This window comes from Acinonyx jubatus, chromosome A2 (genome assembly GCF_027475565.1).
Source record: "Acinonyx jubatus isolate Ajub_Pintada_27869175 chromosome A2, VMU_Ajub_asm_v1.0, whole genome shotgun sequence".
In the NCBI taxonomy this organism is placed as follows: domain Eukaryota; kingdom Metazoa; phylum Chordata; class Mammalia; order Carnivora; family Felidae; genus Acinonyx; species Acinonyx jubatus.
The window spans coordinates 140,734,835-140,757,566 of NC_069383.1; the positions used below are offsets into that span (position 1 = coordinate 140,734,835).

The following is a 22,732-nucleotide window of genomic DNA, read 5'->3' on the forward strand; positions in this document are numbered from 1 at the left end:
TGATGAATATAGCAGTGAAGAGAAGGGATCATGTTTCCAAATAGAGCTAAACCCCATGTAAAAAACAAGGAGAATGTGCCAGACTGTCTTATGATCATGTATTTATAGTAAAGCTATTAATGGAATGGCCACTACGGGGAGGGGAGACTCTAAATAGAAATGAAAATCCTGATGTGCTAATCTTACAGTGAGAACTTCCATGCTCTCCTAAAGGATATAACAGAAGGTAAAAAGTCTGGTATGTGATTGAACCTATTCTATGATACAACAGAAATGTTATTTTAAACAACTGAGTTATTGCCTAAGAAAATACATTGTTTTTTACTACCACTATTCCTGTTATATGTTGTTATTATGAGAGTGCATATATTCCTATGATGTGTTTATTTTTAATATTTGCTGTTGCAGCATAAAGATGTTTTGGGTGAGGGCTACAATCACTGAGAAAAAACTCATAAAGCCAGGTCTAAAATAAACCATTACTTTCATAGTTAAAACGACACTGACCCAAGTTTTATACGGAAGGTTGATTTTCCTGAGTAGGCATTAAGTAAATGGCTAATCATGGCAACTTCTAACTTATATTGAATTTGTGGCAGTCCAGAAAACTCTTTTGAATTTATGGGAAAAAAATGTAATGGGTTTTTCTAAATCTTGCATTTGCTTCATTTATCACTCCTTTCAATTTTGTAGTTTTCTGAGTTTCATTTGTAATGAAACTGATAATCTTTTCGTAACTGGAAAAATATTGTCAATTCATTCTGACTTGAAATCTGTCAGCATCTCACATGGATAATTACGCCAGTGATGAAGACACAGATGAGGACTTTGATACCCAGCTCATCATCCAGGAGAGTTTACAGGACATTCACAAGCCGGGAACTACACAGCAGGCACCTGCAGATGAGAGGTAATGGGATCTCATTGGTGATGTACTGGAAGGATTCAACAGTTAAGACTTGTCATTAGTATACTTCTAGTGTTGTGATAAAAACAGGAGAGGGGGTCAAAATCCATTTCAATTATCGTTTCAGTATCTATGAGACTTGAACAATTTGGAAAGAATTCAGAATGTAATTAGTAAACAGTTGAAGGAGGTTAGGAGCAGCTCCACATGAGGATTTGCAGACTGGAAACCAGAAGAAATACATTAGGATGTGAAAGACTAGAGAACTCTAATGCACCCTGTCTTTGGGGAGCCAAGGAAATGCACAAAGCTAAGCAAAACACATAGAAAATTATCAGCCTTCGTGGGGAGATAGAGCAAGGTCCAGTCTTTTGATTCATATCAAAAGAAGGAATTATGTAAACTTAAACCCAGAAGAGACTAACCCTTTCTGAGGTGTATCTTCAGAATTCTGTAATGACGGCACTAGAAAAGGACTCCGTGGGTCCCTCGCTGATGTAAAAGAATCGCCCTGGAGGTGGAATGTGCACAGCCAAGCACACCTGCTCAGATACTCTCTGACTGATCTGCAACCTTACCCACCCCCCACCCCCAGCAGTTACTATTGTTTTTCAGGGGTGATAAAAGTTGTTTGCTTGGGGTGGTGACCTCTATTTGCCTGCTGGAGGTAAAACTGGATAAATGTGGTTTTAGCTCTAAGAGACTTTGTAATTAAACATAGAGATGTTGAAATACGTTAAAACTATACTTTTTTTTAAAGTAACAAACTCACGGAGTGATCACTTTGTGCTGCACTATTTTTAAGCATTTTTTAAATATTGACTCATTTAGTTCTCATTACCTTTCTATGTTGTAAGTACTGTTATCCCTGTGTAGAAATAAGAAGACTGATAAGCACAGATAAGTGTTACCCGAGGTCACAGAGCTGCTAGGTAAGAGGCAGGCAGTCTGGCTTCAGCGTCTCTTTACCACACTATTCCTATACTTTTGTGTTACATTTAAGAATAATCTTTAAATAGTTAAAGTTTTGTAAAGAAATTGGGTTTAGGGGCACCTGGGTGGCTTCAGTCGGTTGAGGGTCTGACATCCACTCAGGTCATGATCTCATGGTTCATGACTTCAAGCCCCACTTTGGGCACACTGCTGTCAGCACAGAGCTTGCTTCGGATCCTCTGTCCCCCTCTCTCTCTGACCCTCCCACACTTGCACTCTCTCTCTCTCACTCAAAATTAAAAAAAAAAAAATTGGGTTTATTAGATTATATTAACCTTGTGATTAAAATTTTTTAAGTTCATTCAGTAATTAAGTCATGATTTTAGATTGGAAGGCATACGATTTTGAGGACTGAAATATTTTACAGAAATTGACTATAGTTGTAGATTTCAGTTATTAGACTTGCAAGAATTATATGGAACTTAGGAAGGCTTGCTGACTTGGTCTACGTGAGACAGGTGGAATAATGCGCCCCCCCCCCCCCCCCAGGAAGACAGACACAGGAGACCGATTTCCCTGGAGCAAGTTTAGGGTCACACCACATATATTTTGGAAGTATTCCCATTAAGCCTCATTTTAAGAGTTTGTTGTAAGAGTTCATCCTTGGTTAACTACTATTGCCCTTATTGTTTCCTTTTGTTTTTTGTCACATGCCTTTGTTTTCCCTCACTTTGGGGATTACATATATATTTATTTTCTATGCAGTTCCCATTCCTTTGCGAGCGCTGACTATAAGAAGATAATTGAAACAATAGAGACAGTTAAGTACTCTTCTTATTCTATCCCCTCCAACTTGTGGTAAGATGTGATGCTGACAAAGGACAAAGGGAAGCACTTCCCCTCTGAGCTGAGGAAAGCCTAGAAGCAGGTTCTCCCAAGTGCTCAAAACTGTGGGGGTGTCCAACGCTGATTGTCAATAGCTTGCGAGAAAACACCACAGCACCACTTAGCCAAGAGCTCCTGGGCTCCTCAGTGGACTGGGCTCTTTCTCTGTAACCACACGAGGGGTGGCCACTGGCTGGGATGGTATGGAACACTAGGCGAACACCTGCTTGTTCGTCCTATGCCATTTGAACGCGTCTCTCATAAAGGATGGTGCTAGAACTCTGTCGTCTCGCGCACTAACCTTGATGGTGGAATTAGGAAGCAGTATGGGCTGCCTTGTGTGTGTGCCAAATGTGAATCTGTGCCCATTCGACTCGTTAATAGGTAAGGAAGATGCACTGGCACGCCTGACCAAGTGCCATTCTGCTTTTGATGAAGCAGATGAGATAGGCTGGCTTCCTCTGCATAAGGCTGCGGTGCAATTAAGCAAGAACATTTTGGAAATAACCCTGAAAGGTAAGCTCCCTTCACAACTCTTCCTGATGCTTCTGAGAAATGAATTTAAAATTTATTTCTGTATCTTAACCTGTGTGGTCTAATGGAATTATTTCAGCTTCAAAACCCAGTGTGTGGGAGCAAACCACCCACAGCGGGGAAACGCCACTTTTTTTGGCTGTCAGCAGTTGCCTCTTAGAAAACGCCAGTTTTCTTCTTGTCAATGGCTGCAATCCAAATGCCAAGAATTCTGAAGGCAATTCTCCTCTTCTTACAGGTAAATTAGTACCTTGTTTCTGGAAAACAGTCTGTCATTCTGAGTGTCCCCCATCCCAGAGGTTTTGAAGGCAACTTTTTAAAAATTTTTCTTAGTTTTCATCTTAATTCCAGTTAGATAACAATGTTGTATTAGCTTCAGGTGTATAATATAGTGACTCCACACTTCCATAGAACACCTGGTGCTCATCACAAGTGCACTCCTTAATCCCCATCACATTTCACCCACACCCCTGCCCCCCCACCCCCCAGCAACCATCAGTTCTCTATAGTTAAGAGTCTGTTTCTTGGTTTGCCTCTTTTCTTCCCCCTCTCTGCTCATTTGTTTCTTAAATTCCACAGATGAGTGAAATCATATGGTATTGGTCTTTCTCTGATGTCACTTAGCATAACTCTCTAGCTCCATCCACATCATTGCAAATAGAAAGGCAGCTTTTTGTACATAGTTGCAGTGCTGTCATTCTGGTCCCAACTGACCCATGTCATGGGTACCTGACCCTCAAGCTTTCTACAGACTTGCCCTTGAGGTGGCCTGAGGCAAAATCTCTGCCAACTGGCTGATCATTTTGCATTGCATGGTGTCTTAACCAATTAATTTAGGTGTAAGAACGATAAAAGGTGAGCAGAGTAGGGAGAGGCAACCAATCATGGGGTAAAGACGGCAGATTGAATACGAATGGCTAATTTTCCTCCCTCCTGAGTCTTCACTAAAATTATAGTCAAGAAATTGTCTTAATGAGGTAAGATACAAAAGAATGAGGAGAATAGGAGAGGAGGCAACAACAACACAGTTTTTTAAAACCTAGAGAGCAGGTTGATGAATACTCAGTGACAAGAAAGCCAACTCAACTTGGTAGTGGGGAAAGCAGCACAATTACATCAAAGGCTTGGAAGTTGTTGGCGGCAGTTACCTCGTGGAATGTGGGTGAAGGACAGGCAGCTAACAGGAGGATTGGTTGAACCCTATTAAGGAATGAGTAGCCAGAGTGGTCCCTTCTCCCAAACCACCCGAGTTCTGGACATTTATCATCTGGGAAGTTTAAACAGAGGCTCTCTGGATGGGGGGGGGTATTAGACAAGGGTGGGAGTACTGGATTGAAAATACTGGAGGAATTAAGCATAAGCCAAGACCTCCCAGCCCTCCTCTTCCACCAGGATTCTAGAAAGATGGCAACCAGAACTTTACCCTCCAAGAAGAAGCTTCTCTGGGGAATATGATATACCCAAAAAGAAAGAACCGAAGGGAGTGAAATTGGGGGTTCCCCAACAAATGGCCCAGACATAGCAACATATAGCTATGACCACACTCCAAGAGCGCCTCCCAACATTTAGGATTCCCAGTCAGCTTTTTAGTCCCCAACTCTTAATCATGAGCAGATAGCAAAGGACTATCTGAGAAAAGTCTTCAACAGAGATAAGAAACTTGGAGGAGACAGACTATTTAGGCAAAATAAAATGTAGGGCGAAATTAGAATTCATTTAGAGCAATTAGTGAAAACTAATGAAATAACAGGATATTACCAAAAAACTGAACAAAACAGAACCAAAAACACTCTTGAAAATTAAAAATATGATAGTAGAAATATAAAACTCAAAACAAGTGCTGGGAGATAAAGTTTAGGGAAGTTTCCAGAAGATAAGAAATGGGAAATAGGAAAGAAAAAGAAAAAAACTAGGACAATCTAAGAGGAGCAACACATGAATCTCAGAAACGCTAGAAAGAGAAGAGACAAGATGGAAGTGGTATACCATCATGAAATAAGTCAAGAAAATGATTTCCTAAAACAAAGGACATGTGTTTCCAGAATCAAAGGGCACACTAAGTGCCAGCTCAATGAGCTAAAAAAAGACCCAACACCCTTGGCACTTGGTATTTCCAGTCCTACAGCACTTTCTATGGCACATTATAAACCGTTATAGACAGAATTCACACTAATTCAACATCTGGCTCCTAGCAAGATTCCTCATACACAGTGGATGCCAATAATTAACAAATGGATAGGGAGATGGATACAGTAAATTGTTTTAGAATCTTGAAGGACTTAAAGGTTATCATCCAAATGCGAATGATAACAGCATAAATGCAGAAAAACCAATTAGAAAATTTTAACAAAACACGAGGTTACAAATAATTTCATAATTACTGCTGTTTTTGTTTTTCTTTGTTTAAAGTACCCAGGAGCATTTCTAGGACTGTACTGGGTACTTAAGTTCCCATTTTCTTGAGGGAGGAACACAAAAATGATAAATGAAAATTTTATATGTTTTGTTTTTCAGACACATAAGCAGCCAATAGACAGTAACTGTTCATGGCTTATAGAAAAGACAATAGGGTATTGATGTAAAACACTATTGGTATTATTTGATATATGCCTCATTTAACAGTGTGTTTGCTAAACACAAAATGTTGGCACAGGGGGGTAGCTAGGAAGAGCTCATTAAGAAGCTTGAGGGACACTGGCTAATAAGATACTCTGGCCATAATTTCCTGGTGACATTTCACTTCCAATTTCCCAGCTGTTCTACGTGACTCCTATGACATGGCTGCCTTGCTGATCAGCCACGGGGCAGATGTCAATCTTCGGTGTACCAACGAGAGGACCGCTCTCCATGAAGCAGCCAAACTGGGCAGGCAGGACATAGTAAAGTTGCTGCTGGTTTCTGGGGCTCACCCTGATCCACGGAGCTCCTATGGATTCACTCCTCTTGCTCTTGCTGCCCAAAGTGGATACACTGAAATCATGGAAATGTTACTGCAGAAAGGCAAGATTTTCTATACGGTCAGCACACCCCCAAGGGATAACGTGACGCAAGCATCCTCCTTTTTGTGAAGAGCTTCAAGATGGTAGAAATTAACATTTTATTTAAGCCTAACAAATGTCTGATGAAAGTATGTGTTAATACTGGCTACTAAAAAGCCTAGAGATTGAACAGTTCTCATTTGATGTGGAGCAATTTCCCTAAAATTACTAGGATGCACCTTACTCTAGCATAATGTTCCCCGACCATGCTGAGGATGGTCAGTTTTTAAATGTTTTGCCTGTTGTCCTTTTCTAGAGTCACAGAACAAAAGTCCTCATATTACCCCCTACATGTTGTCTCTGCTAAGTCATGAGGCACTCCAATGTGTTATCTGATGCTCCTGGTGTTGGGAAGTTTTTCCTGATTGCTCCTCTTTGGGTCCCAGTTCTTCCTTTAGTAATAACCAAAACCCTGAGAGAAAGGGAAGGCAATTTACATTTATTGAGTACTTTCTAAGCACCAGGCAATAAGCTACCGCTGCCTCACGTGATCTTCTAAAACCCTAGGAAGTAGGCATTATCGTCATTTTACACTTAAGGAAAGAGGGTCAGGGATGGTATCAGTTGCAGGACTTCCTTTTAAACGTGCCCTCTCCTGCCACCAATTCGAGATCTGGTTTAACTGGCAGAGTCCTTGGCTCAGAGAACTCTGCAATTTATTGGCTTTGAGGAGAACCCCCATTGATGACCCTGTTAAGTGAAGCAATGTAGTCTCTAAAGCTTTTTTTCAAAGCAAATCTTTACCAATATTTAATAAACTCCCAATATTAGAATTAGCTTTTGTATTCTCCTTCCTGTCTGTGTCCAGAAGCCTTATTTCTTTCTTTAACAATACATGGTCCTGGTCTTCAATATTCTAGACTACAGAGATTCCTATATTTAAGAACAACTTTCTGCTTTTTAGACTTACCTGAAACTTTACTATCATACAGGAGAGGCTGTTGTAGTTCCCAATCAGTGGCCATAAGACATTTTAAGTAAGATGTTTTAAATGAGCAACAGCAGAGATGTCTAAAGTGATTAGCTAGAATAACAAAAATAAATACTAGACCCTTCATCTACATAACAAGAGTAACCTTTTGTGTAGATCACTGATTAAAATATAAAGAGAGGCACCAGATTTTAAATCCTTAACTCTAAAGAAACCACATCGGTTGACCTCAGTGAATACTTTCCGAGGTAACTCCCTTATGATGTAATTTGCACAAAGCGACATAACTAGTAAATGGCAGAGCCAAGATTTGAAACCACATCTGTCTCGTTCCAAATCATGTTACTTTACTGCCCTGCATTATTAGAGTGGAAACACGACTTCATAGAAATAGGCCCTGGGTCTGGTGTACCTGTATGTGAATCCCGAACTGCCTTGCTTACCAGCTGTGCGTCTCTGGGGAAGTCACTTAACCTCAATGAGCCATGGTTTTTTTCTCTTTAAAAAGAAGATACTAGCACCTGCTTGTTAGGGCTGTTGTTGTTTAGAAAGTATGCACACAGGAACCTGCACATAATGAGCACTCATCCCATGGAGGCTTATTAGACATTTCTTCATGCATTCCAGGAGGGGGGGGGGCGGTTCTTAATCACTGTATTCTGATGACTATGGAGTCTATTTACTAATTTACTATTTACTAATTTAAAGCCACTACATCTTTTTTATAGGAGCTGTAAATAGGCCCTGAATGATCTCCTTTCCCTTTGTCCATTTTCAAAGGTGACTCTTTCTTCAAAACCCATTTTACTGAGAGGCCTTCTGCAACTGACCCAAAACTCCTTTCTCCTTCCTTCACCATCCAGTTCCCCTCAAAATCCAGAACTGAGATCTTTTAGAGGACATTTTGCCTACAATTGTACTCTTATTACCCACACCATCACATGACAGCATATTGGGCACTACAATTTATCCTTTTAACTATAAGTCCCCAACTTCAACAACAAACAATCACAGTATGTCTTACTATGAACAGCTACCTAAGAACATGTGAAAAAACAGAACAAACACCCATTTTTCACCATAACATCAACAGATGGCATGCTGTTACAGTCCAACAGGATTGTTGGTACCATCCTATACATAAGGGTGGGGTAAGTGGACTTTTATAGGCTAGTCTGGAAATAAAATCTCCTTTAAAAGGATTTCTCCTGGAATTTGCAAGTTCCAAACAATTAACTTATAAAGTTACTCTGAAAGCCAACCTACTTTTAACTGAGAGACTGCTTGCACCATTTCTTCCTTCCCCAACTACATTATAAACTGGCTGAGAGCCAGTTTATTTATTTCTTTGACTTTGTAGTGCTTTGCTCAAGTGGCTGCTTAATAACTGCTTTTTGGTAGTGCTTCTATATTAAGAATGCATAAGCAGTAGAGCGGAAAAGATTTTTGCATAACAAGACTTTTTCTCCTCTTAGGAGCTAATGCTCTTGGTCAGGCCTCTGACTCTTCTTCCATCTTACTTGAAGCCGCCAGTGGAGGAAATCCAGATTCTGTGACTCTCTTGCTAGAGCATGGAGCTGATGCCAACATCCCTAAGAATTCAGGCCACCTTCCCATTCATGTTGCAGCTGACAGAGGCCACTTGTTGTAAGTTCAATTACATCACCACAAATAATAGAAATAGCAAAAGCTGTGGGGTTTCTTTGGAGCAGCTTCTGGGAACTTTATATTCTTCTTCTCTGATCATGTAATTCTAACACCCTTTTAAAGATAAACTCAACCAGTAAGACAGTGAAGCCAGGCATCCTCTGTAACCAAAGAGACATAAAACTATTTTATTATCGGGTCTTTGGGCAATAAGGGGAGCTCCCGGTCTCACTAATTGGACTAATTCTGAGTTTTATATCTAGACAGTTTTATTTAACTTCACTAAGTAGCTGAGCATTTACATGCAGGAATTATACTTTTTGGGGGTTAGGGGGTTCTAAATGCCACCTGATACTAATACCACCTGTACTAGTATATAATAATCGTAAACAGGTTAATACTACATCTTAAACAAAAACAATTTTTTAAATACCCCCTGAAACTCTTTCTCAGAGCCCTGAAGATTTTGGTTCCAGTTACGGATTTTGCTGCCATTAAGCAGAGTGGCATCAGTCCGGTCCACTGTGCAGCAGCAGGAGCACACCCCCAATGCCTAGAATTCCTCATCCAGGCTGGATTTGATGTAAATTTCATGCTAGATCAGAGAATTCGCAAACACTATGATGACCATAGGAAGTCAGCTTTGTATTTTGCTGTATCAAATGGTGACCTCTCTTCAGTTAAGCTGCTTCTGAGTGCTGGAGCTCTGCCCAATCAAGACCCAGTTAACTGCCTCCAGATAGCCCTAAGGATGGGCAACTATGAGCTGATAAGTCTGCTGCTACGGCATGGGGCCAACGTCAATTACTTCTGCAGAGTCAACCCTTTACATTTCCCATCAGCACTGCAATACACATTGAAAGATGAAGTCATGCTCAGGATGCTCTTGAATTATGGGTATGACACAGAGCGATGCTTTGATTGTCCCCATGGAGACAAAGTTCATCCTTGCTATACTTTTGAAGGCTGGACATCTACAGTTATCAAAGACACTATGGTAAGTGCACAGTATTGTATCAACTTATACAATCATTATTAGTGGCCCTGGACTACACCAAGAGATAAGACTCCCTCCATTCTCTCCAGAAGATCATAGTTCAAAAGATTTTTAAGTTTATTTGAGAGAGAGTGAGCAAGAGAGAGCAGAGGAGGGCAGAGAGAGAGGGAGAGAGAGAATCCCACGCAGGCGTCATGCTGTCAGCACAGAGCCCAATGTGGGGCTCAATCTCATGAGCTACCCAGCTACCTAGCTCAACTGAGCTCCCCAGGAACCCTGAAAAGATTTTAATGCGATAAATACGTGGTAAAATAAACATGATGGTAGATGTAAAAAGTACAGAAACAGTTCAGAGGGAAGTGATTTAACTTTACTTAGGGAGTTTCACAAATGAACTAGCATGAGTAAGGTTTTAAAGAATGAATGTAGTCTTACAAACTAGTTATCTTTTTTCTCTGAAGTGCTGAGTCATCGAGCTAAAATGTTTCTAGGGTCCTGATACCTGTATCCCTTAGTTCTTGGCTATCTCTTTTAGGTCTAAAATTTGATTAAATAGGTTTCTTTGGCCACCTTTTTAATGAGAAAGAAACACAAAAAATGCAGTTGACTACCCTTTTCTTCTTGAGATGTGTTCCTCCTGTGATGTCTGCATCACACCAGTCTATTTCCCCCCCAACCGGTCATTTCTATTTTCCCCAACTTGAGCTCATCCCCAACTTTTCAAAAAGCTGCCACTCTTCAAGTTTCACACGTTACCTTCTCAAAAAGACCCTTCCTTACCCATCCACCATCATCTAAGGTAGTTGTCTTCCCTAATCTTCTGATAATGCTATTTCTTTTATAGCACTTACCACTTTCTGAAATTATCTTTTTAACATTTACTGATTACATGTCTCCTCCACAAATACATCAGTGTAAGTAAGCTCTTGTTCACCACTTTCCTCAGCTTAGAGATCTGTGCTCAGCACACAGATGCACTATAAATACCTGAGTTCATATTAAAATCAAAAATTAAATAGTGAACGGAGAAAGCACTTTGAATCAATTCTGGAAAGCCAAGGCAACATATTAATATTGTATTATTAGTTTTAGGTTATGATTAATGTAGGAGCTGGCATTCAGGTGTATATCATCTTGTATTATTTCCTGACTTATTATGTAGTAGTACTTGACTTCTTACATGGGCATCTTGTCTAGGAGCATGTAAATTACCTACCGGCAGAAACAATCATATCCTTCAGGCATGAGGATAGGAGTAGGTTGTGAATGACAGAAAACCCCAAATGAAAGTGACTTTAATAAGGTGGCTCATTCCCTTCATATAAAGGCCACAGGTAAACAGCCTTCTAACTGGACAGCTCCTGACACAGGAGAAACTTGCATCCACATTCCAGCCAGCAAGCAGGCAGGCAGGCTGAAGCAGCACACACCGTGTTCTTTTAAGTGCATTCTGGGGGTTGCTCACACTTCCACTCACATCTCACTGGCTAGAACTTAAGTGGCCACGTCAAGGTGCAAGGAAGCTGGAGAGGTAATCTTTATTCCAGAGAGCTGTGTGGCCAACCAAAGGGAACAATGGATATTAGATAACTGTCTCTTTCACACCCTGATTACATCTTACATAGTTCTGAAGATACAGCAGTTAAGTATTTTTCCAAATGTCAGAGCTAAGAAATCATTTCCTTGTTCAATGCCTAGTTTATAAATGAGGGGCTTGAGACCTTGGTTCCTAACTTTGAGTTTAGTGTTCTAAACCCCATAGTTACTCCAGTTTTTCATTTGCCTTCATAGTTCCAATTTTCTTCCTTAGTTCTGTGAAGTAATAACTTTGTCATGGCTGCAGCATCTCTCTGGGAAGGTTGTTCGAGTGATGCTTGATTATGTTGATCAAGTTCGAATCTGTTCAAAGTTGAAAGCTGTGCTCCAAAAACAAGGGCTCTGGTCAGAAATCCATTTTATCTTAAGTGAGTATCCTCCTTTCTTCTAAAAGATTATTACCAAAAATAAAAGGTATTCTTATTTGTTTCATAAAACATTCTCTTCTGGTTAAAAGCTTTATCTAAAGAAACCAAGGAAAATACTATTCCTCTCTAAAAAAAAAGTTACTATTTATTACTTACTTTGTACTTCTTATCATTTCCCAGTAGATAAAATCTATTAGGTAATTACATATTATATGGTAGGTAATGCCTTTCTCCTAATCCCGTGGAACACTGTACATACAGGAATTAATAAAAGCTATGAAATGGCAACAAAAACAGGGATGAGAAAAAGTGAAGATCTAAGCCCGCAGAGAATATCAAAGGATGCTCCAAACCACATTCTTTCACAGTAGCACATAAGTCAAATTAAGAGTTTCTTTCATCTAATTTCCCCCTGGGTGGTGATCTTTTAGTTCTCAGCCTGATCCAGAGGGACAGGACAGGGCAAGGGAGTGGTTAATACACAAAGATTTAAGGATTTCAGGTCTCACAGGCCCGAGCCACAACTGATGCCAGTCTTTGGATTCTTAACTTGACATGGTTCTGTAATCGTATCTACAGGAAGGGTTGCAAAGAGAAGGGAAAAGCTGTTTCGCTTTTAACTTTTCCATTTCAACACAGCAAATGAAAATTTTGGTGGCTTAAGTATAACATACATTTGCTGACTAAACCCTAAGATCACTAAAAGAAGGAACAGCTCTTTTCCATTTGGATAACATGTGTTTCTCTCATTTCAGCAAACCCTCGATCCCTCAAACATTTGTGCCGCCTAAAGATCAGGAAGTGTATGGGGAAGTTACATTTGCGCTGCCCTGTCTTCATGTCATTTCTTCCATTACCAAACCGTCTAAAAGCGTATATCCTTTACAAAGAATATGATCTTTACGGACAAGGAATTTTCACAGGAACCTGGTAATCAAACTGGATGAAAAGGTATATTTCTTTGAGTTGCATTTCTTAAAATTTGACTTGTTACATAGGATTCATTATTTCTCACTTTACCTAACAACTAAAATCTCAATGCAAATCTACACGTTCTTAGTACTATTTCTTAATATTCTTTTTTTTTTTAATTTTAATGTTTTTTTATTCTTGAGAAAGAGACAGAGACAGAGCATGAGCATGAGTAGGGGAGGGTCAGAGAGAGAGAGGGAGACACAAAATCTGAGGCAGGCTCCAGACTCTGAGCTGTCAGCACAGAGCCCGACATGGGGCTCAAACTCACAAGCTGTGAGATCATGACCTGAGCCAAAGTCAGAGGCTTAACCGACTGAGCCACCAAGGCGCCCCCTATTTCTTAATATTCTTAATATTGCTTCTCAAGAGCATTCTGAAAGGCAGTTAAAAAAAAAAACCAAACTGTAAAATTTCAATTAACAGAAATGTATCAGTTCTCACTCTGTACTGATTTTATATTAAATGTAAGAATCTACATTTCTACATGCTCAAAACAGTAATCCTTTTTAGAGAGAAGTACATACATAAAATGTCTTAGTAATTACATTGAATAAAATACTGACCCCAGTACTTGACCTACAAGTTAGCTGTTCTTATGCAAAAGTCCCAAGGCCAGCTTAATGTCTGTTTACTTGTAGAGTCCTGTACTGAAGTGGAGTAATTTGGTTAACTGAAACAGAACTTTCAATTGCAACGTCATCATTAATGGGAAACATGCAGTCCTTCTTGCCATAAAACCCTGGCTAAGGGTTCCCATTTACTGGTTAATGTTATCACTGGAATAGAAATTAAACGGGTTTTCAGATGGCTTATGTTTTGCTGTACTGACTCTAGTGCAGTACTGGACACACAAGAGGGGCTCACTGATAGCAGCTGTATTTATTAAATTATTTATTTTTTTAAGTTTATTTATTTTTGATAGAGACAGACAGCATGAGCAGGGGAGGAGCAGAGAGAGGGAGAAAGAGAATCACAAGCAGGCTCTGCACTGTCAGTGCAGAGCTCAATGTAGGGCTTGAACTCATGAACCATGAGATCATGACCTGAGCCAAAACCAAGAGTCAGACGCTTAACCAACTGAGCCACCCAGGAGCCCCTTTTTAAATTATTTAAAAATTTTTAATTCTAGTATTTAACATACAGTGTTAAATTCGTTTCAGGTATACAATACAGAGATTGAACAACTCTATACATTCATCAGTGTTCACCAAAAGTGCACTCCTTAATCCTTATCACCTGTTTCATTCATCTCCTCACTGACATCCCCTCTGGTAACCATCAGTTCTCTATAGTTAAGAGTCTGTTTCTTGATTCACCTCTTTCCCTATGTTCATTTGTTTTGTTTCATAAATTCCACATATGAGTGAAATCATATGGTATTTTTCTCTGACTTATTTTGCTTAGCATTATACTCTCTAGATCCATCCATGTTATTGCAAATGGCAAGATTTCATTTCTTTTTTATGGCTAAATAATATTCCATTGTGTATGAATACCACTTCTTTATCCATTCTTCTATTAGTGGACACTTGGGCTGCTTCCATAATTTGGCTATTGTAAATAATGCTGCAATAAACAGGGGTGCATGTATCACTTTCAATTAGTGTTCTTGTATTTTGGGGGTAATACCCAGTAGTGTGATTACTGGATCATATGGTAGTTCTATTTTTAACTTTTTGAGGAAACTCCATACTGTTTTCCAAAGTGACTACATCAGTTTGCATTCCCACCAACACTGTACAAGGATTCCTTTCTCTCCACATCTTTGCCAACACTTGTTTCTTGTGTTTTTTTAATATAGCCATTCTGACAGGTGTGAGATATCACATTGTAGTTTCGAGTTACATCTCCCTGATGATGATATTGAGCATCTTTTCATGTTTATTGGCCATCTGTAGGTCTTCTTTGGAGAAATGTGTATTCATATCTTCTGCCCATTGTTTAATTGGATTGTTTCCTGGGTGTTGAGTTGTATCAGTTCTTTATATATTTTGAGAACAACCCTTTATCAGATATGTCATTTGCAAATATCTTCTCCCATTCATTCAGTAGGTTGGATGCCTTTTTGTTTTGACAGTTTGTTTCCTTCACTGTACAGAAGACTTTTATTTTGATGCAATCCCAATAGTATCTTTTTGCTTTGATTTCCCTTGCCTCCAGGGACATATCTAGAAAAATGTAGCTATGGCTGATGTCAGAGACATTACTATCTGTGCTGTCTTCTGGGATTTTTATAGTTTCAGGTCTCACATTTAGGTCCTTAATCCATTTTATTTGTGTATGGTGTAAGAACGTGGTCCAGTTTTCCCAATACCATTTGTTGAAGAGATTTTTCCCCATTGTATATTCTTGCCTCCTTTGTCAGAGATTAAAAAAAAAAAAAAGATTGGCCATAAAATTGTAGGTTTATTTCTGGATTTTCTATTCTGTTCCATGGAGCTATGTGTCTATTTTTATGCCAGTACCATACTGTTTTGATTACTATAGCTTTATAAGGTAACTTGAAGCCTGAAGCTGTGATTCCTCCAGTTTTTTCAAGACAGCTTTGACTATTCAAGGTCTTCTGTGGTTCCATACAAATTTTAGGTTTGTTCTAGTTCCGTGAAAAATGCTGTTAGTATTGTGATAGCAGTTGCATTAAATCTGTAGATTGCTTTGGGTAGTACAGAGATTTTAACAATATTTGTTCTTCCAATCCATGAGCATGGTATGTCTTTCCATTTCTTTGTGTCATCCTCAATTTCTCTCATCAGTGTTTTATAGTTTTCAGAGTACAGATCTTTTGCCTCTTTGGTTAAGTTTGTATCTAAATAGTTTGTTATTTTTGGTGCAATTACAAATGGAAGGATTTTTAAAAAGCTTTTATTAAAATTCCAGTTAGTTAACATATAGTGTAATATTAGTTTCACATGTAGGATTTAGTGATTCAACACTGCCAAACCCAATGCTCATCACAAGTGCGCTCCTTAATCGCCATCACCTATTTAACCCATCCCTGCACCCAAATCCCCTCTGGTAACCATCAGTTTGTTGTCTATAGTTAAGAGTATGTTTCTTTGCCTCTTTTCCTTTTAATTTCACTTACTGTTGCTTCCTTATTAGCGCATAGGAACGCAACAGATTTCTGTACATTGATTTTGCATCCTGCGACTTTACTAAATTCATTTATCAGTTCTAGTAGTCTTTTGCTGGAGTCTTTACGGTTTTCTATATATATCTGCAAATAGTGAAAGTTTTACTTCTTCTTTACCAATTTGGATGCCTTTTATTTCTTTTTGTTGTCTAAGCACTGTGGCTAGGACTTTAGTACTATGTTGAATAAAAGTGGGAACACTGTACATCGTTGTCTTGTTCCTGACCTTGGGGAAAAGCTCTTGGTTTTTCCCCACTGAATGTGAAGTTCACTGTGGATTTTTCATATTTGGCCTTTATTATGTTGAGGTATGTTTCCTCTAGACCTACTTTGTAGAGGGTTTTTTTTTTTATCATGAATGGATGTCATACTTTGTCAAATGCTTTTTCTGCATCTATTGAGATGATATGACTTTTATCCTTTCTTACCGATGTATCATGTTGATTTGTGAATACTGAACCACGCTTGCATCCTAGGAATAAATCCCACTTGATTATGATGATTTTCTTAATGTATTGTTGGGTTCTGTATGCTAGTATTTTGTTGAGGATTTCTGCATCTATGTTCATCAGAGATACTGGCCCATAGTTCACTTTTTTGGTGGTGTCTTTTATCTGGTTTTGGTATCAGTGTGATACTGACCTCATAGAATGAATTGGCAAGTTTTCCTTTCTCTTCTATTTTTTGGAATAGTTTGATTAGAGTACACATTAACTCTCAAATGTTTGGTAGAATTCACCTGTGGAGCCGTCTGGTCCTGGACTTTTGTTTGTTGGAAGTTGTTATTACTAACGCAATTTCTTTGCTGGTAATTGGTCTGTTCAAATTTTCTATTTCTTCCTGCTTTATGTAAAATTATGTTTCTAGGAATTTATTTCTTCTAGGTTTTCTAATTTATCAGCATATAATTTTTTATATATTCTTACAATTGTATTTCTGTGGTATTGGTTATTTCTTCTCTTTCATTTATTATTTTTTTTAATGACTCTGGCTAGAGGTTTATCAATTTTGTTGATCTTTTCAAAGAAGAACCAGCTCCTGGTTTCAGTGATCTAGTTTTTGTTCCAATTCATTTATTTCTGGTCTAATCTTTATTATTTCCTTCCTTCTGCTGCTTTGTTTTGTTCTTTAACTCCTTTAGGTGTAAGGTTAGGCTGCTTTGAGATTTTTCTTGCTTCTTGACATAGACCTATACTGCTATAAACCTCCTTCTTAGAAACGTGATAAAAGCAGTTATAGAATGTAGGTTAAATTTTTATTTCTGTGTATTCTGTGCTGAAGTAAGTACAGGTTTCTGTACTTGGAAAGTGAAGAAAGTGAAGAGACATGCATTCAGCCACACCTGTGTAGCATTTCGATAGCACATCAACAAGAACAGAGTGATGGGTAGGATGATGTTTATTTTCACCACAGGCCCAGTCAACTATAGCCTTGTTATTTGTATGTTTAGTGTTAGTATACTTTTTTTTTTTTTTTTTTTGCATAATATAGTCATCTCAGGGAAACTGAAGTTAGAGAATTTCTTTCTGATGTGGAGATTCATGGCTATATATTCAGTAAGCACAGACTTAAAGTTACTTTTAATGATATGATTTTCACATTCAAACTTGCAAAATCAGCTGGCATGAATAATTTTTATTTTTTTAATCAAATTGTGGTGTCTGTTTTAAGTGAGTAGCGGATTATAGATATGTCAATATACAAATATATTGAGGATATACATGCACATAGATACATAATTCTAAAGTTAGTTTTATCTACTCCCTGGACCTTCTAAAAGTATATACATTTTATAAAACTCAAAACGAATTGAAACAGATACTCCCAATGGAAGAAAAGAACTTGGTAAGTGCTATAGGAAAGTATAAAGAGCACATAGGATGAATATGCATTAGTATTAAAATTACACATCAAGCTCACTTAAGCTGGTGTACACAGTATCCTGCGCCTTTAAATTGTTTCTTTGAATATAGCAGGTATATGTTGTCTGTAACATGTCTAGGGGTAATTCCTGAAACATCTATTTTTCTAAAAGAAAGAAGTCACTAGTGATGAATTAGTGTTATGTCCCAGTAAGTGACTGCTTTTTTTCGTTTTAGCTGTTATGGAATTGCAATGGGCCTAGATGTGTAACTGTAGTGTCATAACATATTAAGAAAAAGTCCATTTGTTTCATAAGCATCATTTGGAGTTAGAGAAATAAAATTGAGTATATATCAAATACCTCATACAAAAAAGACTATACAAAAATCATGGACTTTATTATACTTTAAAAATCTTCTAACAGCATAGTTCCTGAAACCTTGTCAGAGAATACCTACTTTGACAAAAAATAAGCTCTCCACCCCACACGTATACCACCATTACATAAAAATTGAGTTCTTCAAATTCAATTCTAAAAGGAAATGTAGCATGATTTTTAATTGTATATATGCATGATTAATAGTATCAGTGAGATAAGAATTAACCAATTCACTTAACATTACAAAATCACCAAATATACAAAGCAGTTTTGCACATTAGTTATAACTTAATCCCCAGTTCTCATATTAACTGAAGTAAATTACATGAGTACAAGCCACAAGAGACTAGTTTAAAAGTGTCGTATAGTTCCAGTTTCAATGTGTGTCATTAATGTAGAACAAAATCTCATGAAAGAAGAGTAAGTCAAACTTGCTAAAAAATAAAATGAAAGCCTTGCTTGCTACAATCAGTGTGTTTGAATATTTTAAGTACAGTTTGAATGCTAGGAGGTCGTTGTCAAAACCAATGTTAGTATTTTCATTTTATTAATTAATTCAGATAGCAGAAGGTTTTGCAATACATGGGATCTTGGGGTCTATCAGCATTTATAAGATTCAAATCTTAAATATTTGTAGCTCCTACATGTAACTCAAAATTAACATCAGATGCCTTTACCACACAGGATTATATGTTATGTAATGTGTTACGCATACCCTACTCCCCTTTTCCCAAGCATAAAGGTAAACGTCATTTTACCACCCCTAGAGCCTGAGAATTCTTTTGAAATTAAACACATACTAGTCATTGTAGAAATAGCAAAAACAAGACTGGCCTTGGGAACTTTGTCCAGTCCCTTGTTAGCAAGTTTTTAAAATTTTGAAAAGGAGAAGCAATACTTAGTTTCCTGTCTACTGATTTCATTACCATAGTTATAAAAGTACTGTTTGTATAGGTAGCAGAATGCATAGCTGAATTAGGTAGACTTAGTTTCTTTTCTTTTAAAGAATCAGTTTTGTTAATTTCTAAAAACCATCAAGCATAAGTATGAATCTGAGAAAGCTATCCCAAATTCTAATTCAATCACCACCAAAGCATCCAAGAGCCAGAAGGGATTTCAAAGGGTAACAGACCAAGATCAGCTTTAACATTATGCAGAAACCCATGGGCAGCCTTCGTCAAACAAAAAGGAGAGTTTCTTAAAGTTGATGCTTAAATATCTGTAGTATGGAATAGTTCACATAGTTCTACAGCAATGGAACAAAAGTTGAAATATCTAAAATTGTTAATCCCACATTCGATTTGGTGTTGGAATGCTCTTTGGTCTGATCTGTGGACATAGGTGTATTATTGAGGAAATTCCTATCAAAACATGACTTAAAAGGAACTACCTAAGTCTGCCAGTGCCTTTAACTTTAGCCTTCACTTTGACCCAGAGTACTAACAAAGGGCAGCACTTAGTTACCGTGCAAAGCGCCAGCCTCGTAAAACTGCCCCTAATGCTAACCACCTTCCTTGTAGGGTGACAAGTTTCATCTGAACCAAGCGAGGCAACAACTGAATAGTATAAACAAAAGACTTAATGAAACAGAGAGCTTACTAATTCTCAGAAGGGTCTTAAAAGCCGGACCTACCATGGCTAAATCAAGTGCTGACCACAGAAATTTCTACTTCTACCAAAGGAATGACACACAAACTATCAAGAAAGCATTCCCATTTAGCAAGCACAAAATCAACTGTCTTCAGAAAGTATTCTGTAAATTTCTACTTTTTTACGATCTGTTTTGGTAACATAAGGCTTCAAAATAATGATTATCAAGTAATCATTATTCCCATTTGGCACATGGATAAAAAGAATATCATGATCCTATATATAATTATTCCCTTCCACAGAAAACAGGGTGCATACCGTGTGAAACAGCCACACTATATTGTGAGAGCTAAAACAGATGCTGCTTCTAAATTCAGGACTAACACGACTATATCAAAGAACAAAGGGCTTTTCCCCTTGTAAAATTAGTCTTAGTGGCTGGCAAATCTCTTGAAAATTTTAGTTATGTGACTATTTTACTCAATATAATTAACCTGTCTCTATATAGTTTTACACGTGAAACAAAGGAACATAATTTCTATCAGCAATGTTAAAAATCTGAGTAAAGAAAAAAAATCAAGTTTTGACATAGAGGGAGGCAGCAGGGAAGTATCATTTAACCTTGGCACTAGGCTAAAATCCTTCCTTGGTCAAACTCTCTTATACCGAACATTCAATTTCCTTTCAATATTTCATAGAATTAGACCTTTTACACATTTGAAGAGTAGAAGTATGTACAATAACTAGTGCAAATTATTCTATTCTCATATATTAGTTACTTGCCTTTGTGGATATAAAGTGGTGATCAGTATTTTATCAAAACATGGAATTATGAAAATACTGTGCATATCAGTCTGAAATTTAAAAGATTACATTTTCTAAACTAAACTCTGGGCATTTTTACTTTAAGCAGGCAACAACCGTTATAGAATTTCTTTTGAAATGTCACTTGATTTTCAATAAAAATTATTTCACGCAATGCAGAAAATATGATGTATTATCCTGTAACAATAATATCTTTACATTTTAAGTCCTAATCTAAAATGTACTTGAACAAAAAAAATCCCTTTTAATAAATTCCAAAATCTTATTTTAACCATTACTGCTCTGCAGCAATAATTCAAGTTCCAACCTGAGAACTAAGAATAAGATAATTAAATGCCAAGGGCTGTATCAATCCTGAACTGAAGACACTTAAGCTTCTTTCCCACTGGCATCAGGTGTCATACATCAGAGAAATGTGAGCAATCCCAGAAAGTGCCCTGAAATCACAGTACCACCTGCCACAATTTGAAACCTTAAGCCTAAAATCTTTTTTCTAATTACTTTATAAAAGTTCTATTGCACATTTAATAGTTAAAATATTTGCAAACTTGTAGAATTCTCTGTATAAAGGTTTTGAACCGATTCAGTTGAAAGCTTCCTCACTGCCAGCAAAAATGTTCCTAATGAGAAGAGGAAGCATATCCATGAATATCTGAAGCTGAAGAATAAATGGTTTCTTATGGTCACAGCCAATTACAACACAAGAAGTTCACAATTTGAAGGAAAAAAGGCTTGAACAAGTGTTAATTCCTCAGCAATCTACTTCAAGGAGATGAACAGTTTTCTTTTAGACATGTGGAATTTGATGTTACTGCATAGTATATCATTTTTAAGGAAAAAAAAAACAGTGCATACCTAAGTGGTCAAGGTCAATCTTATTTTAAAAAATGAAGTTAAAACAGGTAAATATAAACTTTAGTCTCCTTGGTATATCAACAAAGTTGTTACCTTGTGCCATTTCACCACAGAAACCGTCAATAAATTCCAAGGGGGGTAATACCAACCAAAAAGCAAGGATAAGTTCATGCTTCTGACTCTCTTTTCTTTCCTTCTTCTCCCAAATCACTCTCTTCTGACTGGCTACTGCTAAGGACAACAAACTGCCCCTCACTACTGGCTTGGTTTGGTCTACTGGAAGCAGCTATCAACCGACTTTGTTCTTCTAAGTCCTAGTAGAAAAGACAGAAAAGAAACTAAGTTTGTTTGCAATCAAATGCAAAACTATGCATTTAAAATATGTACTTGAGAGCTGCTCAATCTTTCTGTCATGAACATGTATGCATAATTCTGGCAACACAGAAAACAAAGGCTACACACAACCAGTGCAACACCAAAGTGAAATTTGGCACCATTTTAGAAATCCTGTAAAAGCCAACATTTCCCTCTTCTCCATTTCTATGGCTAACAACATTCAGACCATCGTTATCTTTCACTACATATCACACCAAAAGGCTCACAATGGATCACTCCACAGCCCTTCCCTTCCACCTCTCTGTCCAACTTACCTTGCTAAATCAGCCGTTGCCCTCCTCAGCCTAACCTAGCAAGGAAGCCTCAACTTCAGTGTCATCGTCACGTCCCTCTCCTTTGTCCATAAGTCCAATCAATTCCCAATTCCTACTGATCTGTGCTCATTAAGTATCCCGCAAATTTCTCTTTTCTGTTGCTACTGCCACCACCCATAACTGGGTCTGACAATCTCATGTATCACCATCTAATGCATTTTCCAGATTTTCTCTGAAACTTGCCTAACTTAAAATTATCCTGTTGGATGGACAATGATTTGACACTGCTGGTAACATTAAATATTTACATAAATATATGTTCATTCCTCGAGGCCAACACAGCTTCCAGCAATGGCAGTTAAGTCTATATACACACAGCCTCTCAAAAGACCTGCTTTGATAGCAACAAACTTCGCTGGAATGTTTGCTAAACAGCAAGTCGACGACACATCGGTAACTATAACGTAAACATCCTATCAGAAGACAGATGTCTTCCTTTTCTGCTGCGCTATGAATCATCTGATTATGAAGTGGCTGAGGAAGCAGAAACAGAATTTCATTTGGAAATTCCAACCTGAAAGTCACAGTGCTGAATTAAGGAAACTTCATAAACATCATATCAAAAA

The 22,732-nt window shown here is 37.8% G+C and overlaps 2 protein-coding genes across 9 annotated transcripts in view; one reads left to right on the plus strand and one right to left on the minus strand.

Moving 5' to 3' along the window:
• Positions 1–141: 141 nt before the first annotated feature.
• Positions 142–22,522, plus strand: ASB14 (ankyrin repeat and SOCS box containing 14). 5 transcript variants are annotated; one of them, XM_053219202.1, is made up of 11 exons: positions 144–226; positions 781–910; positions 2,606–2,659; positions 3,108–3,241; positions 3,339–3,497; positions 6,014–6,259; positions 8,704–8,875; positions 9,329–9,872; positions 11,683–11,836; positions 12,592–12,787; positions 21,693–22,522. In XM_053219202.1, the coding sequence occupies exons 2-10, from the start codon at positions 789–791 to the stop codon at positions 12,768–12,770; spliced, it is 1,764 nt and encodes a 587-aa protein (XP_053075177.1). In that variant the 5' UTR covers positions 144–226; positions 781–788; the 3' UTR covers positions 12,771–12,787; positions 21,693–22,522. The 5 variants fall into 5 exon arrangements, with proteins under 5 accessions (XP_053075180.1, XP_053075177.1, XP_053075179.1 ...); XM_053219201.1 differs by having other exon boundaries at positions 145–238; XM_053219203.1 differs by lacking the exon at positions 21,693–22,522 and adding an exon at positions 13,972–16,449 and having other exon boundaries at positions 145–238.
• APPL1 (adaptor protein, phosphotyrosine interacting with PH domain and leucine zipper 1) overlaps positions 759–22,732 on the minus strand; it is a 54,435-nt gene continuing 32,461 nt past the window's right edge. For 2 of the 4 annotated variants that reach the window (XM_053219200.1, XM_027039045.2), the window contains one exon: positions 18,182–21,770. In XM_053219200.1, the coding sequence (XP_053075175.1) occupies positions 21,624–21,770 (147 nt within the window). In that variant the 3' untranslated portion in view covers positions 18,182–21,623. Of the gene's footprint in view, positions 898–6,092; positions 6,230–18,181; positions 21,771–22,732 lie in introns of those variants that run through there. The other 2 variants (XM_053219199.1, XM_053219198.1) reach the window with 2 other exon arrangements.